The 19,215-nt window shown below is 40.7% G+C and overlaps 1 protein-coding gene across 10 annotated transcripts in view; it reads left to right on the top strand.

Annotated features, from left to right (window-relative positions):
- Positions 1-19,215, top strand: part of fto (FTO alpha-ketoglutarate dependent dioxygenase) — a 416,062-nt gene that overhangs the window by 97,382 nt on the left and 299,465 nt on the right. For all 10 annotated transcript variants that reach the window (XM_078544256.1, XM_078544253.1, XM_078544254.1 and 7 more), the window contains exons 5-6: positions 855-934; positions 11,354-11,497. In XM_078544256.1, the coding sequence (XP_078400382.1) occupies positions 855-934; positions 11,354-11,497 (224 nt within the window). The remainder of the gene's footprint in view (positions 1-854; positions 935-11,353; positions 11,498-19,215) is intronic.

Below are 19,215 nucleotides of genomic sequence, written 5' to 3'. Positions count from 1 at the left end.
AGCTTAGGTCTGATCCATGGGTTGTGGGATTGCTTTGCTCTGTCTATTGTATCCTGCTTCTGCTGTTTGGCATGCGTGCAGTCCTCTGTTGTAACCTCACCAGGTTGGCACCTACCTCATTTTTAGGCATGCCTGGTGCTGCTCCTGGCATTCTGTTCTGCATTCCTCATTGAATTTGTCACAGCCGAAAGCAGCATAAAGAGAAAAAAAAGAGAAGCAAGTAGCGTACATGTATATTGTTATGCTTTGTCACTGAACTGAATGCTTCTGAACAGAAAATTGCTCTGTTACAAATTTCTCGTCGTAAAGTCAACTCTGCAGTTTGATGATGATTGATGGAATACTATTCTGTATATATAAGCATCTCTTTAAAATTTAGTTTTTTTTTATTATGTTCATGGGATGCGGGTGTTGCTGGCTAGGCCAGCATTTTTTGCCCATCTCTAATTGCCCTTGAGAAGGTGGTGGTGAGCTGCGCCCTTGAGAAGATGGTGGTGAGCTGCCTCCTTGAGCTGCTGCAGTCCATGTGGCATAGGTACACCCACAGTGCTGTTAAGGAAGGGAGTTCCAGGATTTTGACCCAGTGACAGTGAAGGAATGGCGATATAGTTCCACGGACTTTTAACTATCTGTCTCCCAGGTTGCTTTCAGTTTTCTATTGATTTTCTTCAACACTGTTCCTACAGGTTCTGGTGCCTATTTATATTTATTTTTATGAACCTTGAAGTGTGACTTTATCTTGAATGGTTTGTTGTGTACACTGCAAACTAATTTTCTATCTTCAAAGATTAAATTTTAATTTTATTATTTTTATATGGATTAAATTATGATTGTGCGTCATAATCTATTCTTAGATGATCTTAATATGACCCATCAACATTGTGTGCTGTCTGGAATGCAGCCTCGCTTCAGTTCCACCCACAGAGTGGCAGAGGTAAGATTGGATGTTAAAACATTCTTGCTTTATTTATGCTTTGTTCGTAAAATGAATTTTTTTGACCGGGTAGCACAATTGTCATGGTGCTGTGCCAGATGAATATTAAAATTTCCAGTTGTAGTTTGAAATTTTAAAGTTTCTTTCCCCTTCTGAACTCTTGTGGCCTAATACTCTAGAAAGCTGAAAATTGAATGAGAAATGATTTTGATACTTTGCTTTGTTCAGATTAAATCAAAAGATTTCACATACATTATAAATGTTTCACCAAATGCATTGCACAATGAAATTTGATCATCCATAGTTTTTGTTAAATCTCTGTTGACATATCTTTCTTTTTTTTTAATTATGCAAAGTGAAGGTGGAAGATAGAGTTACAAGTATTCCTAATACAAATTGGCCAGAAAAAACAACAGATCTGAGGATTGGGAGCACTTTAGAATTCAGCAAAGGAGGACCAAGGGATTGATTAAGAAGGGGAAAATAGAGTACGAGAGTAAGCTTGCGGGGAACATAAAAACTGGCTGTAAAAGTTTCTATCGGTATGTGAAGAGAAAAAGATTGGTGAAGACAAATATAGGTCCCTTACCGTCTGAAACAGGGGTATTTATAATGGGGAACAAAGAAATGGCTGACCAACCAAATACATACTTTGGTTCTGTCTTCACAAAAGAGGACACAAATAACATACCAGAAATGTTGGGGAACACAGGGTTTAGTGAGAGGGAGGAACTGAAAGAAATCAGTATTAGTAGGGAAACGGTGTTGGAGAAATTGATGGGATTGAAGGCCGATAAATCCCCAGGGCCTGATAATCTACATCCCAGAGTATTTAAAGAAATGGCCCCAGAAATAGTGGATGCATTGGTGGTCATCTTCTGAGATTCTATAGACTCTGGAACAGTTCCTACAGATTGGAGGGTAGCTAATGTAACCCCACTAATTAAAAAGGGAGGTAGAGAGAAAACGGAATTATAGACCAGTCAGCCTGATGTCGATAGTGAGGAAAATTCTAGAGTCCATTATAAAAGATTTAATAGCTGAACACTTGGAAAACAGTGGCAGAATCGGACAGAGTCAGCATGGATTTACGAAAGGGAAATCATGATTGACAAATCTACTGGAATTTTTCGAGACTGTAACTAGTAGAGTTGATGAGGGAGAGCCAGTGGATGTGGTTTATTTGGACTTTCAGAAGGCTTTCGACAAAGTCCCACATAAGAGATTAGTGTCTCTGGCAGGCAGTGACTAGTGGGGTACTGCAGGGATCAGTGCTGGGACCCCAGCTATTCACAATATATATTAATGATTTAGTTGAGGGAACTAAATGTAATATCTCCAAATTTGCAGATGACGCAAAGCTGGATTGGAGGGTGAGCTGTGAGGAGGATGCAGAGATGCTTCAGGTGACTTGGACCAGCTGAGTGAGTGGGCAAATGCATGGCAGATGCAATATAATGTGGATAAATGTGAGGTTATCCATTTTGGTAGCAAAAACAGGAAGGCAGATTATTTTCTGAATGGCTATAAACTGAGAGAGGGGAATGTGCAACAAGACCTGGGTGTCCCCGTACACCAGTTGTTAAAGGTAAGCATGCAGGTGCAGCAGGCAGTAAAGAAGGCAACTTGTATGTTGGCCTTCGTAGCCAGAGGATTCGAGTACAGGAGCAGGGATGTCTTGATGCAATTATACTTTTTTATATATATATATATATATATATATATATAATACAATTATACAATATATATTGGTGAGGTCACACCTGGAATATTGTGTGCAGTTTTGGTCTCCTTATCTGAGGAAGGATATTCTTGCTATAGAGGGAGTGCAGCGAAGGTTTACCAGACTGATTCCTGGGATGGCGGGACTGACATATGAGGAGAGATTGAGTCAGTAAGGATAATATTCGCTGGAGTTCAGAAGAATGAGGGGGGATCTCCTAGAAATGTATAACATTCTGACAGGACTAGACAGGGTAGATGCAGGAAGGATGTTCCCGATGGTGGGGGAGTCCAGAACCAGGGGTCACAGTCTGAAGACACAGGGTAGACCATTTAGAACTAAGATGAGGAGAAATTTCTTCACCCAGAGAGTGGTGAGCCTGTGGAATTCGTTACCATGGAAAGTATTTGAGGTCAAAACATTGTATGCTTTCAAAAAGAAGTTAGATATAGCTCTTGGGGTGAAAGGGATCAAAGGGTATGGGGAGAAAGCGGGAGCAGGCTATTGAGTTGGATGATCAGCCATGATCATAATGAATGGCAGAGCAGGCTTGAAGGGCCGAATGGCCTACTCATGCTCCTATTTTCTATGTTTCTAATGTATTTTTAGCATGCATAAAATAGGATTTCCTTTACAAGCTTGACAGTTTGGTTTGTGTACCTATTTTTGCTGTGTGATGGCTAGAAATAAAGGATTAGATTTTGACCTTGGGTGCTTTTTTGGGCCGGGTGCTTGGGACACTTAAAGAATGTCATAATTCTGAGGCCCAAGCCATTTTGATTGTCAGGCCATATATAAATTTCATTGATGAGCTGTCCATGAGTTTCCAGCAATGGCGAGTAGCCCATTCAAGTGATTACCAAGATTTCCAGTAGGCCTAATCCCTACTTAAAGCGAGAGGAACTTTTATTTGCTGTAAGTTCTTGTTGAATTTGGCTTGTAACATATCTGAGGCAGGAGCACCAAGATTAAGTGGATTCATGGTGGATAGCCTTATTGAGTAGGTGAGGGCATGCAGGCGGGCCCTTTTCTCCACTAATTGCAGGCAGACTCTGCACTCTTGTAATATCCAAGTTCAAAAATGCAGCTGCTTTTAGCATAAACAGTATTCTCTTAAATTTGGCTATTTACAGTTTGAGACGCTGAAATAAATTTTATTGTAAATCAAATTTTTACCTCACCTGGGTAATACTATCTTTGGATTTGAGTTGAATTAAGTTACTTCGCAACATTTACAAGATAAGTTGTTTTGAATGATTAGTATGGTTTGGAGAAATATTTAAAAAGAGTACACATTTGACTCCTGGTCTGCCCTAAGCTGACAGAACTGAACTGTGGTGACAGTACGAGAAAAAATTGGTTAGCAAATGTATTAAAAACTCTATACAAGGGAACAATTATGTGGAAAGGGCTGTGTATTTTGCTAATAATTCTATGTCTCATACAGAGAGACCAGACTTTTATCCATCGAAAAATAATTTAGATTTACAAAGTCTGAGGCCAAATGAGTTGAAAGTAAAACACAGGAGTACAGTGTAAATGATATTTAATTGACTCAATATGCTTCTGCTTTACTCAGCTTGTAATTGCGTTTGTCACTTTATATAATCATTTTAGCTGTGGTTTTTGGTGATGTTGGTTGAGGAATAAATTTTGGCCAGCACTTCATGGAGATTTCCCCTGTTCTTCTTTGAATGGTGCTATGGAATCTTCTATATCCACCTGAGATGGCACCTCTGACAGGACAAGGACAGTGCGGGAAAATCTTCAGCCGAACTCCAGAGAAGGCAACAGAAGAAGGAAGACATGGAAAAACTTCTACCTTTACCAGAGTGCTTCAACCACGTGGAAGGCCCAAATCAAGCCGGGAATCAGCAGAACTGGCGTTGCAGGTTCTCCATGTACAGAGCAGTACTGGGACTTGCGCTACACCATAGGCAGTAGTGCAGTTGACGTAATGGTCAGACAGGGCATAAACAAAGACACAGCGACTTGTAAAGAAGTTGTCAAAGCCTTTGATACTTACTTTGCTCTTTGATAAAACACCACTAAGAGAGAGCAAAATTCAATAGGCGGATCCAAAGACTGGGACAGAGCATAGATTCCTTTATTAACGAGTTGTATCAATTAGCTGTGAATTGTGAATATGGAGCCCTGAAAGACAAATTAATTCAGAATTGCATTGTTGTGGGAGTCTTAGAAGAGACATTATTGGATTATCTGCAGTGAGGGAAGATTTGACTCTATCGAAGGTTGTGGAGTCAACAAGAGAGGCAGAAGAGAGAAAGCAAAGCACATTTTTTGTTCGAGATGAGAAAAAAATCTCATGAAGAAAAATGGCTGATACAGTCCAGTTTGTAGCTCATAGGAGTTGCAGCGCACCTAACCCTAGAGGAAAAGCGAAGAGGACACGGTAGCTGCCATCAATCAGTGTCCTTGTTATGGTGGGAAAAGGCTGCATTGGCATGAAGAATGCCCCTCCAAAAATACAGAGTGCAGTTCCTGTAAGGAGAGGCCATTTGAAATCAGTTTGCTGCAACAAACAGCTCTTAACAAAACAATTCAAGGAGAACCAGCTGAAATCAAAGACCATTCAAGAGTTGAAAATCAAAAAGGAACAGAAGTACCATTCTTGGGTGAAATTACAGGATCAAATGGGAACTATTGGAGTGCAGATGTTGTGGTCAATGGACATTAAACAAACTTTAAACTAGACACTGGAATAGGAGTCTCAATTCTTTCAGACATAGAACAGTGGTTAAAGCCAGACTTACTCCAGCCATCGACCATAAGACTACACAGTCCAGGAGGCATTCAGCTGAAAGTCAAGGGACAGTTGACCGCTAAACTCCTGCACAAAGGAAGAGAAATTACAGAAACTTTATGTGGTCCACAATCAAGAATGTTCACTGTTAAGCCAAAAAGCTTACACAGATCTACAACTCATCTATAAAGTTGATGAAAAGCTAGGAAGCTCAGAAAAATCAACAGAATTCAGGATGGAATTCCCAAAATTATTCAGTGGCCTAGGGAAACTGAAAACAGCCTATCGCATCATATTGAGACCAGATGTAAAACCAATGTACTTGTCCACCCCAAGGAAGGTTCCACACCCACTTTTACAGAATATGAAACAAGAAAATGAGGCAATGCTGCATCAGGGAGTCATCTCACCTACCACCAAACTCAGAAATTGGTGTTCATGCATGGTTCCAGTATCAAAACCAAACGACTCATTTGGCCCATCAAGCCCACACTGCCATTCAAGCAGTTCATGGCTGATCATCTACTTCTACACCATTTTCCCCAATATCCCCATATCCCTTGATGTGTTGACCTCACATACTTAAACAAGACAGTGGAAAGGGAGATTCATCCAGTGGCATCTGTGGATAAGAGTCTGGCAAAGCTAGCAAAAAGCACTATTTGCATGAAGTTTGTTGCAAACAGTGGCTTCTGGACAAGGAATCCAAACTACTGACATTCATTACACCCTTCGGGAGATATTGTTTCAGTTGCCTACCCTTTGGAATCATATTGGCTCCAGAGATTTTTCAGAGAACAATGACAGCCATTTTGTGGATAACATCCTGATCCATGGTCCACCACACTGGACCATGATATAATAGTGAGAGGAGTACTGCAATGCTCGGAAGAAGCAGGGCTAACTCTCAACACTAAATGTGAGTTCTCACAACCCACTATTAATTTTTTGGGTAACATCGTTTACACATCAGGCAGATCCTCAAAAGACCAAGCAACCAAAGATTTTCCACCATCCATAACAGTTCGGAGTTCCAACACTTCATGGGGCTGGTCAGCCAGGTAGGGAAGTTTCTCCCTAATCTGACACATGTGAACGAACAACTACAACAATTGTTTAGGTGAGACTAAGTGTGGTGTTGGGGAGAATATCAACAAATCTCGTTATAGAATATGAAGAACATGCTTATCTCACCAGATCGATTGGCACACTATGACCCGGAATTTCCCACAGTAGTTGCTGCGGATGCACCAGTGACTAGCCTAGAAGCAGTACTCTTCCAAATCCAGAAAGATGGAAAACACAGGCCAGTATATTGTGCACCTTGGTCATTGTCTGAACTGGAGCAAAGATATGCTGCAATTGAGTAGCCATATGGACCCGTGAGAAGTTTGCAACCAGGCCACAAGCCACTGGTCACCTTCCAAAATACCAAGGAACTAGCAAAGATGCCACCTGGAGTCCAGAGATTTCAGCTGAGACTCATGAGGTTTGATTCCTTGACTGAATATGTGCAAGGCAAGCAACAATCAGCAGACGCATTTCTGTTGGAGAGCCTGAACAGAATGACATAAATCTTGTTGAAGATGTAGTCATACAGCTCATTGATTACAAAATTCCTACCGACAACCACACAGAGGTTGAATGATATACAGCAACACAGAAAGCAGATGAAAAATGTGCCAAAATAAGTGAATTCAGCAAAATGGATGGCCAGAATATGTTCCAAACAATTTCATCCTGACACAATACTTTGAGCACCGTAGACATCTTGGTATTTTAAAGGATTTACTAATCTACAATGAGAAGTTGGTCATGCCAAGAGTCCCCAGCCTCAGGATCCTTCAAAGAATACACCAAGGACACCTAGGCATTAGCTTTGTTGAAAAGGACTGGTGATATCGGCTTCGCACCGTTGAGCTACCATTTCACGCCACTTCAGAATCGTTTGGTTCCGTCAGAACTTCTGATGGGAAGGAGACTACAGACTCAACTTCCTGTTCTTCCACATACACTCATACTATGTCTAAAAGCAACTGATATAGACAGAGTAGGGGTGAAGGAGGATGTATCATGAAAATCAGACCAGAAATTACAAGACCAAGCACTGAAAAAGACACAAAGTCCTAGATCATATCTTGTAGAGACTGAAAGCTGTATTGTGAGAAGAGCCTCATGCTGAGTCTGTATTGTACATAATGTTCAATAAAAAGTAAAGTTAACCAACAGTCTAGCCCCCTGCCTTATCTGTAAATCTAGATCCACGACTACCACATCTAAGACTCGCAGCGGTGATAACAGAGTGGTGTTCCCACAAATTTTCTGCTCTTATCCTTCTTAATGACCAAGGTTGCAGGTGAAGGAGATTCTGTCAAACCTTGGTGAAGTACATTCTGTGATACATACTGCAATTACGATACATTGATAATAGAGGGGGTGGATATTGAGTCCAATGGCAGTGATGTCCTCTGTCCCTTTTGATGTCATTGAACTCTCTTTCTCAGGTTCCTTGGTGGTTTATTCAAATAAGTGCTGCCTTGCTGGTAAGGGGAGCTGCTCTCATTGTACCTGTGCGTTTAAGCTTTTGCATCCACATCTAGAATAAAGCTTGGATGAGGTCAGAAGGTGAGTCATTTCTGCAGCAAACCAATTGAGCTTTGCACTGTTGATAACCCCTTCTATCACTTTACTGATGATTGAGAGGAGGTGGTTAGTATAGTAACTGGCCAAGTCAGTTTTATCCTGCTATTGTGGATAGGATATACCTGGGCAATTTACCCGTTTTTCAGGTAGTTGGCAGTGGCATAGTTGTACTGGAGCTACTTGGCTTCGAAATTGGCTAGTTCTTGTGTATGGGCCTTCAGCAGCCTACCTGGGATGTTTTTAAAGCCTTTATAAGGTCCAGTGCTGTTTCGTAATGTCATATAGAGTGAACTGAATTGCTTATGATGGGTTAGATCATGGAAGGAGAACTGGTAAGTTTGCCCACCCTGTACCATTGGCTTGGAAACACTTGTGTCTTGTCCCTTGTATTTGTGTTGCGACAACCAGGGTTGAAGATAAGAACATATGGATCCTTCTCCTGTTAATTTCCCAGTTATCTACTGCCATTCTTGGCTGGAATGCACTAGAGCCACTGATTTGTTGGTTGTGGGACTGCTTAACTCTGTAGCTAGCTGGTTTTGGTGTTTGCATGCAGGTTAGTCCTGTCTAGTAACTTAATTAGACTCATACATAATTCTAAGATATGCTTGGAGCTGTTCTGCCACACTCTACAATGAACCAGGGTTGGTCTGCTGGCATGATTGCAATTTAAGAATGAGGAATGTCCTGAGCCATGAGGAGGCTACACTATATGATGGAAGGTGTCCTTATTGTAGAGGTATGTTACCAATGTTATCACATACAGATATACCTTCAATGGGAAGTTGTTGAAGATGAGATCAAGTAGGTTACTTCCTAGCAAGTATAACTATGTCAGGTTGCTAAACTAACTTATCTTCCTAGAAGATAGTGAGGAGGACTTTGCAAGATTGACAGGGCTGAGATTGCCTAAGTCCTGGTAATACCAGGTTTGTTCCCAAATGAATTTCTTTATTTTTACACTTGGCAACAATTGTTTTATGTCAGTTCTCCTTTCATAATTAGTTTACTGGTGCCTAGCTCACAATTGGTCAAATTTATTGAATTCAGTTTCATAACATGGCAATGTTACTAATTCGCAACCTTTGTGTCACTAGTCCAACACCATAATCACTTGGCTAGTGATATAATTACTTATCTGTTTAACACATTGCCAACTGGAATCTGCATTGGTCAGTGTTGAGATTTACCAGATTTTTTGTGTGAATTTCAACTGAAGGGCTTTTGTATGTTCACATTATGCAGAAAGTGTGGGATTTTTATACTCATATAAAACCTTGAACATTACCTTTATTTGAATTTTTACACTTTGTAATTAATTTGCTGAGGAATGACACCATGCTGTTTTGATACCCCGTTTTAGTAATGTCTTAATGATTTGTTATGCACCCTGTGGAAATCGTAACCCAGAGCCTGTTCCATGCAATATTTTCAAATCTCTTCCAACTACCAAAGATTTTATATGAGAACCTACAGTGCAGAGCTTGATGGAGCCTCTTTTATCATAAACACATAAGTTAAAAGATAAAACTCAACAATGCAGTGCAGAAAATATTTATTGTTGCAACTAATAGACAATGGCTGGGATTGTGTTGCACTTCTTTCAGATAATATTGCAAACTGTAGGGCAAAAGTTGTGCATTTATAGGAATTGTCTAAGCCCCAACAGTGTGTGACAGCCTTCAATACACTTCTGTTGTTTGCATATTATGTGAAGTCATTTAATCTGTATAGAATTTTACAGTACAGAAGGAAGCTATTTAGCATTGCACCTGTGTTGGCTTCCTGAAAGTGATATCCATGTGGCCCTCTTCTCTTGCCCTTTCCTAACACACATGATAAATTTTTTCAAATATTTATCCACTGTGCTTTTAAGAGCAATTTTGCATCTATCATTGCTTCTGGTAGGGTATTCAAAGCCCTGTTCAACCTAGACCTGATCTTCAATCTCCACATTCCATTCATCATGAAGATCATGTGCTTCTGCTTTTGCATCATAAGAGGGAATATTAACATGAACGTGCAGGTTGTGGTTAAATTCCCAAAAAAATTGAAGCGTGTCTGGAAGTTGGCTTCAACCTGCTGACTTAGGCTTTAACTCAGGTGGGACAGGTGGACAGCCAATCTGCTCCCAGAAGGCACTTCATAGAAAGAAAGATATTTTAAAAATGGAAGTTGATCCACAATAGGAACATTAGGAGAAGTGACTGGATGTGTTGCTAAAATAGATTAGTTTTAAGGAGACTTTTTAAGGAGTGAAGGGAAGATAAGTGGAGGCAATTAGGAAAGCCATTCTAGACAGCAGGATCAAAGAGTTGCAGGCTGTTTAATTTTGGAGTGAAGGGAAGAGGGGATTCACACAAGACCAAAGTCTGAAGTTTGAAGGATAGAATTGGGAATGTAAGGCTGCTGAGATCAGGTGAGTTAAAAGCATGAAGGGGTTAAAGATTGTCTTGGAGGACACGGGTGATTATTTCATCGCAGCACGTGATAAAGTTTAGATGAGTTGGAGTTTATGAAGGAAGGAGGGTGAAAGGATGATGAGGACAGCATTAGAGGTATCAAATTTAAAGATTGCAACGGGTGGATGAGAATTTTTGTGGGGAGTTTGGAGGCGAGTGTTGTTATAGAAGTGGATAAAAGTAAGTATTTTTGGTGATGGATAGAATATGAGGGTTGTAACTCGATTCTTCATCATACAGGATATAAGCGAGGTAGATGGAAAGAGTGGCAAGACAGGAAATTATGGCAGAGGATGAAGACGATGGCTTTGGTCTCAATGTTCAGTTAGGGAAAATTTACATTCGTGTATGATTTAATGTCAGATATGTAAGTGAGAAATATTTCATAACACTGATTATATATTTAACAGGATTTAGTCATACATCATAATACATGAACAAAGAAGTTTGTAAAATAATGTAATAGCAATGCTTCAATCTGAATGGTTTTAACGCTTATGATTAAACAGAACAAATTTGTGCGTAACGCAATACCTGAATTATGAAACCATTGCCAGAGTTAATATGCTGATTTTATTCTTGAGGATGTTTCATGTTATCTGAGTTTTGGTTCTCTGATGTACTAATTTTCCAGACAACGATTTGTGCATATGTTAATAACATCTTTTGCACTAATGATGATTTTACAATATAATCTATTTTGAAATCAGTTAAAACAGAATAACCAAATGTCAAATGAATTGTGTTTTTTTTCACAGACCCTTAGTAAGTTGTATGTATGTATGAGACTACTTAGATAATATGCAATCAAACTATGTATTTTACAGTGTTCAAGTGGTACATTGGACTATATTTTTGGACAATGTGATGTAGCCATGAAGAACCTACAAAAGGATCCATTGTTGGGCACTTCCTCCCTGATTTCACTGGATCTTGCTTATGTGAGACAAACTGAAAAGATTCACAATGAGGTAAAAACAGTTCACTGAATATTGGTTTCATCTTTCTATGATTAATCAAGTTACTTACAAACTCCCCCGAAACAAAATAAAATTGAAATTATTTGGAGTTATATGTACTAGGCAATGGCTGTGACTCAGTTCTTTTTCAAATTGCCATATGACAATAGGTCCAGATAGTTTACAAAAAATAAAACATTTGTTTCAGACTATAAGACAAAGTTGTCTTACTTTTGAATATAAATCCTGAACATAAAATTATGCTAAACTATGATGGCTTATATTAGTTAAAAAGCTGTCCTGTGTCAGAGGCTAAAAAACCAGTCAGGTTGTTTATCTGGAAATTGCTGAAAGGTATTAAAAATGGCTAGCTAAATTCAGAAACAGCAGCCCTGATTTTAGCTGGGGTGGAAGCACAGTGTGCAGAGGCAAATGAGTGTGGCAATATGTCTGCACATCCCCACAGCTTCAAGCCTGTTAGATTTTAGCTTTCAGATCTCATTTAAAATTTGGTCTTGGAGGTGGGCAGGTGGGAATAGGGTTTCGGATAGCAGACATGGCTGGGAACTTAAAGCGGCAGTACTTGGCAAGGAAGATCTGAGGACTCCTGAGGATCCAAAATTATTATTTTTTAAATCAAAACATAAAATTTACCCGGGCTGCTTCTGGCCACGATCCAACTTGTCTCACGAGGTTTAATTGTTGGTTCAGACTTTCAGTCTTCAGTTAAAATTGCATGAGATTCCAAATGGTGTCACTGAGCATGATTTTTACATTGTAATTAGGCCCCCACTTCCCTGGAGTGACTCCCTGTCCCGATGAAAAACATAATTGGAAGTTAAAATGGCAGCTGGTATAAAAGACTTCAGGAAGGTATGCTAAGTTCCCAAACCTCCACATGCACCATTCCCATCAGGTGTGCAGGGTTAAAATTAGGATTAGTACATTTTAAACACTGCCTACCAAGGTAATTAAGCTGAAGCTTTCTGGATGTGAAATTTTCAATAGATGGCAGATACATTTTACTGCCTACTCTTTTTTAATCTCTTTGCTATAAAAGCTCTTCTATTACTATTGAGACTTCTAATGCTAGTCTAAAACCTAATGAAACTCTGGTATAATAATTATTGCTGGGAATATGGATATTACGATGTAATTCTGATATTACACCACTGATTTGTGAATACTGTTTGGCTATTCTGTGTGTCAAAGTCACTTTGAGTAGTGTCCTTTGTGGCATGATAGCTTTCTCTGATAGAGTCAAGGGCAATCTCTACATAATACCTTGGCAGAGTAGAGATTTGTTCATATTTGTTGGAACTATTGCAGCACTGAGTACCTTCAGTGCACTACATTGTCTCAAGGTCTGGAAAACTGAAGGAACAAAAAATGATTTTGTGAAGGGAGCAAGGGCCACTGTCATCGTTGCTTGCAATCAAATAGCAGAAGTTTTGCAGAGAAGTTAGTAATTGTCATAGATAAGTCGCAACATGATAACAATGATCTACCCTGCTGACTGATGTTTCCTGTGAGGATCATTTTTTCTCTGTGCCCTAGACACAACTATGATAAAATGACAGTATTTTTGAACAACTGTGAAGCCAAATAATATTGCTGTCTAAAGTGTTTGAATCTAAACTGCGCACTTGCAACTGTTCAAATCATGAGCCTTTTTTATATATTGCTCTCTTTAACTTGAATTGAAGTTGGTCCTTGGACAGTGGTTAGAAATATGACAGAGTGCAGACTTGCACTGAAAGGTCACCAGTTATTTCTGCAGTGTTGGAAATGACAGATTGGGCTGTTGGCTGTGGGTTACCCATGAGAGTCACATTTTTTTGATTCTTGATTTATTGACTCTTGGTGGCTAACTAGGATTGTCTTAAGTATATTTTCCTTGACTTTACAATGTGTCCCGTTGATGGGCTTTGCACAGAAAGCTGTTGGTGTATGTGAGTGAGCATTCAAATATAACAAGTTGAATCAATTACTTGCCCAGCTTTGAGATAGTTGCAGCAAGGCATACTAACGCACTATTACAGAATGAAGTAAGTTATCAGTTCAGCTAGCAGGTGATTGTGTGGTCAGTAATAAGTCACACTAAAATATATGATCTGGCAGGCTTGATTGATTGGTGGGCCTCTGAGCCAGCTGGACGATGCTTTCTGGTCCTAGCCAACCTACTGCTCTGGGGTATAGCTAAGAGCACGCTAGGTATTGATTTGTTACTCATCAGATACCACCTTGTGGTCCTCTGAAAATTGATTGAGTTTAGCCTGTGAGCAGTGCAATGTAGCAAAAGCTCAGCTGCTTAAATTGAAAGGGTTAGTGTAGTTTGACTCTGGGGTCGGTGTAGAGAATATTGGTCTGCAAACAGTCACAGCAAGGGTAATGTATGATTCAGCATGTCAGAGTAGAATGCTGATGCAGTTGATAGTTTGCCAGGTACAAAGGAAATTAAATATGGATTACCTGAGCAGGTGGCCTTCATTCACCAGCATTTGTAAATAATTTACTCAGTATGTCATGCGCACTAAATGCCAAGGACTCTTGTAGCTGACCTTCGATATTTAGTCCTGACCAAGAACCTGAGCTTCTGCCTTTAATCAGTGATTACTTGTGTGTGCAAACTGGTGGGGGTGTTTAGAAAAGGATGTTGGGTTTCACAATTCATCTTGAGAGCTCTAACAGGGTAAATAGCATTTACTGTATATCTGTATACATCTTGAATAACAACCATGCCTGCTTGCAGCCTGGCATTTGTAATCCAGCATGCCACACAATTACATAGCAAGCGGACAACCCTTTGAAAACTGGAAACCGATGCCAAAATAGTTCAGTCACATTTCAAATGATTTCAACAATCTCCATGCTTCAATCATTAGCCTTTCAAGCAATTTTGGAACATTTCATGTAGGCAATGGTTAACTTCAAAATACATTGTGTTGACAGGTGGAATTCAAGTCACAGTGCTCAAGTGCATAGTTACTGCCACTGAGCTGATCCACTAGCATGTGGAGAGTCAAATGTCTTGACTGTCAAGTTACCAATCTCGACTGTTTGTTTAAGTGGTATGTATGTATGCCATATGCCTTCAGGTCATCTACAGAGGGTGTTTACTTACAAACCAGAACTGACGGAAAACTTGCTCACCTGAGATTCAAGACAAAGGTGTGCCAAGAACTCATCAGGGAGTTGTTGCACGCTGACAGTGCTGCACCAGCATTCCATTTGGGTGTTCTGATCCCAGCTGATGTTAGTACTGGACAAGTCAGATCCCAGAGTGCAAACTGGATTGATAGATCTTAATGTTTTTTTTAGAAACCATGGAGGAAAATTACTGAGCAAATTCACAGGAGTCTGCTGATAAACGTTTAGCACAAAGAATAAAATATTTATTAAAACAAGAAAAATGAACTTTATTACACAAGACAAGATGGTTAGAAAGATCTCAATACAAGCACAAAAAATGAACAAATATTTACTATTCCTTCACCCCAGCTATATCTTTACAGACACATACAAATTAGGAAAGATAAAACAATTTACCATATCTAAATTATACCCGAATATTCAGGGTAAGTATGCGGTCCTTGTGAACCAACTGGTGAGCTGTGGAGAGAAATACTACACTCCAAAGTCTTGGGAAATAGAGATAGTTTAAGTAAGTTATATTGGTATTTGTATGTGTTAGGAATGAGTTTTAGCTTTAAAGTTTAAGTTTGATTTTGTTTTTCTATATCTGTGTGTTAAGAAAGGTCAAATTGAGTTTTAGTTTCACTTTAAAAAGTTGCTTGCATTTCTAATGAGAGTTTTATGACTTAAGCTAAGGTAAACAAACAAGGGTGGTAGAATTGGGCTGTTGCCTAGCAACAGGAGCCAGAGAGGCAGGTCCCTCTTGCACACACACACAGAAAAGCTAGAAACAGCAGTTTATTTTGGAAGCTGTTGGAGTTCATCAGGTTTTGAAGATAGCTGCCAGGCAAGAGCAGCCTAGAAGGGGACAGATAGCCAGTCCCAAGCTAAGGAAAACTTCAAAATCCAGAGGAGTGGAAGAAGACCTTCTAGCCAAAGGAAGGACAGGAACCTGGAAAGGTCCTGTTAAGTGAAGCTATGAGTGAAGGCAGAGAGAAATGCGCCAAGCTTCAGATTTAAAGAGACAAAAGCTGCAGAAATCAGATTTAAAGTGAGAACAGCTTGCAAGAGGTAAGAAGGCCCAAAGAGACAACTGAAGGTCTGTAACTCTGTTATGGGTATGTGAAGCAGTGGTACTGTTGACAGCTGAGTTGGTGAGAGAGAGTGCGTGGAAGGCAGCATATGGTGACCCAGGGAAGAGGAACATCAGAAGGAGAGTTCGAAACCCCTAGCAGAAGGCATCTGAGAGAAAGCGTCGGTTTGGGAGAAGCTTCCAAGCCGAAGTCTTGGAGAATGGAGATTGGAAACGAAGATTCAGTGAGACTGGTCAGCTCATGGTGTGACAAGCGTCTGGGGGAGTTGAGGAGCGAGGAGTGATCCATAGTATCTGGTTGAGGTGACATCTGTCACTTGGTTTCAGAGTGTGGTGTGTCTAACCACAGGGTGACTCCTGGTATATGGGCTGTGAACTTACTGTGGATATTAAAGTATAAGATAGTTTTGTAACTTGTGTTATCCTTGTAAACCTGTATATATCTGTAAAGGTATAGTTGTGGGTGAAGGAGTATTGTAATGTAGTTCATCTTTTCTTGTTGAATAAATATTTTATTCTTTTGTTAGAAGTTCATTAGCTGACTCCAGTGACTCTGTTCAGTAGCTACTCTCCATGTGTCTAAACAAACAAATAAAAGTTAGGATCTATCAAGCTGTGTTCCACTCTGGAATCAGGCTTGTCCAGGGGTAACCGCAGCTGAGGATCATAACAGAAGTAAATGACAGATGCATCCAAAGCAGATTCTATGGATTTCACAACAACCCACCCAGACGCTTATCACATCGTGAGCCAACACTGGTCTCACTGAAACTCTGTCATTCTCACAAGTGTTTCCAATCTCCACATTTGAAGAACTCGCCTTGGAATTTTCTTCAGACGTAATTCCCCTCGGACGGCTTCAACAAGGATCCACCTCCAAGGTTTCAATCTCGCTTCTGAGATTTCTTTCCTCTGGATCGCTGAGTACACACAAGCTTTGCCTTCCAAGCACACTTTGAGATCTTCAGCCATGCCAAGAAAGGCACCACTGCTCCAAAAGGCAAGCAGTAAGGTGTCGCCAACCTTCAGCTGCCTCCTTGGATCTTCAGGGCTTCTCTCAAGCCCACCTCGCTTCAAGTCTGCTCCCTACAGCTCTTTCTTTAACTTGGAGCCTTTTTCTCTGCTCCTGTCATGTACCTTGACTCAATGGGATCTATCTTTGATTCCTGTCTTTGTCTCTGCCTGGGATTGTCTTCTGGAACCTCTTTCTGTTCCACCCCCTGGTTTGGGACCATCTTCTTGATTTGGGACCTTCTCCCTGTCCCCCTCCCCGTCTCCTGCTCCCTGGGACACCACCACCTCTTTAATGGTGCTCCGGTTCCAGGTCACCTGACCTGCAGTTTCATTCTGTTTTACTTCTTTGCTTCCTTCTGCGCAGGCATGTAGGGCTGGTTCCCTGTCTAAAGATGTAAAAGAAACAAACTGTGCATGTGTGCAGGGCTGGTTCTTGGCCTGAAGACCTGAAGGGCACCAACCGCACATGTGTGGCCATTCTCCAGCTGGTGCATATGCAGAATACGTAAAAAAAACCCGAACTGCACATGTATAGACATTTCCCGGCCGACGTATGCGCAGAAGCCCCAAGGCCCGCTGGGAACTGAAGTTCCCGGACTACGACTTTAATTTAAACTTAAGGTAAGTATCAGAGTTTGTTATACCAAGGGATGCCTTCAGCAACAAATGGACAAACATTCTCATGCCTGTAAATCATTTGGTTTGACCATCAGCAAGAGGAAAGTAAATGTCATGACCTAGGATGTTACCATACCACTATACTGTCATCTATCAGCATTGACAATGTGACACTCAAGGTTGTTGATAGATTCGAATATGGAGGCTCTACATTCACCAGCAATCTGTCACTTTGTGCTTAAATCAACAAATCAGCAAAGGTTGCAACTGTTATGTCCACCCTGAGTAAACGACTGTGGAACAACAGTAACCTGACTGAGAACATCAAACTGGGAATCTACCAAGCCTGCATCCTCAGTACACTCCTCTACATTGGTGAGGCCTGGACAACATTTGCTAGGCAGAAGAAAAGGCTGAACGGTTTCCGTTTTTGCTGCCTTAGACACATCCTCGGCACCTTTTGGCAGGACAAGGTCACAACTTAGTGGTCCTCCAATTTACGAATTCCATAGCATACACTCACTGCTAAGCCAACGGCATCTGTGCTGGTTCAGCCACGCTCATTGGATAGATGATGGCTGTTTACCCAAAAATCTTCTGCACAGTGAACCGACCACTATATCATGACATGCATTAGAGCTTTAAAAGGATGTAGACAAGTTGTTAGAATGGGCAGGCTGGTGGCAGATGAAGTTCAATGCAGAGAAATGTGAAGTGATGCATTTTGGTAAGAACATGGAGAGACAGTATAAAATAGGGGGTACAACTCTAAAGGGGGTGTAGGAGCAGAGGGACCTGGGTATATATGTGCATAAGCCATTGAAGGTGGCAGGATAGGCTGAGAGAGTGATTAATAAAGCATACAGTATACAGGGCTTTATAAATAGAGGCATGGAGTGCAAATGCTAGAAGGTTATGTTTAACTTTTATAAGTCTCTAGTTTGGCCTCTGATGGAGTATTGTGTCCAATGCTGGGCACCACACTTTAGGAAGGATGTGAAGGCATTGGAGAGAGTACAGAAAAGATTAACAAGAATGGTTCCTGGGATGATAAACTTCTGTTATAAATATAGATTGAAGAAGTTAGAAGTTAGCACAAGTTAGAAAAGAAAGCTGGGAGGAGAGTTGATAGAGGTATTCAAAATCATGAGGAGCCTGGACAGAGTAGATAGGGCGAAACTGTTTCCACTCATGAAAGGATCGAGAACGAGGGGCTCACAGGTTTAAAGTAATTAGTAAAAGAAGCAATAGTGATATGAGGAAAAACTTCTTCACGCAGCAAGTGGTTGGGGTCTGGAATGCTCTGCCTGCCAGTGTGGTGAAGGCAGGTTCAATTGAAGCATTTGAAAGGGAATTAGACTGTCATCTGAAAAGGAAGTATGTGCAGGGCTGGCGGGAGAATAGAACGAGGAGAGTTGCTCATTCAGAGAGTTAGTGCAGACACAATAGGCCAAATGGCTTCCTTCTATGCTGTAACAATTCTGTGATTCTGCTGGGTGTCCTTACCTACAAGGACACTGGCAAACGGGCTATGAGGATGGCGGACATTGACACTGACAATTGGGAGACAGTTGCTGTTGGCTGTGACCTCTGGAGGCTGATTGTTTGGAAGGGTATTGGAAGAGGCAGCCAGAAACAAAAATCTCAGCTGGTTAAAAAAAGGGCCCAGAGAAAACAGAGGCCAGCGAATCATGTGCCTTCCCAGACCACTGTCTTCCTTGCAGCAAATGTGGCAGAGATTGCCATCCAAGAGTGGGGCTCCTGAGCCGCACAGGTGATGCTTAACACAGAGCTGACCACCATGGCGTAAACCATCGTGTCACTAGATAGAAGGCTATCACCATATATGTTTTAAAACATATTGGAGTTT

Source organism: Cetorhinus maximus, chromosome 6, assembly GCF_964194155.1.
Source record: "Cetorhinus maximus chromosome 6, sCetMax3.hap1.1, whole genome shotgun sequence".
Lineage (NCBI taxonomy): Eukaryota > Metazoa > Chordata > Chondrichthyes > Lamniformes > Cetorhinidae > Cetorhinus > Cetorhinus maximus.
This window is presented reverse-complemented; position numbering and strand designations above follow the sequence as displayed.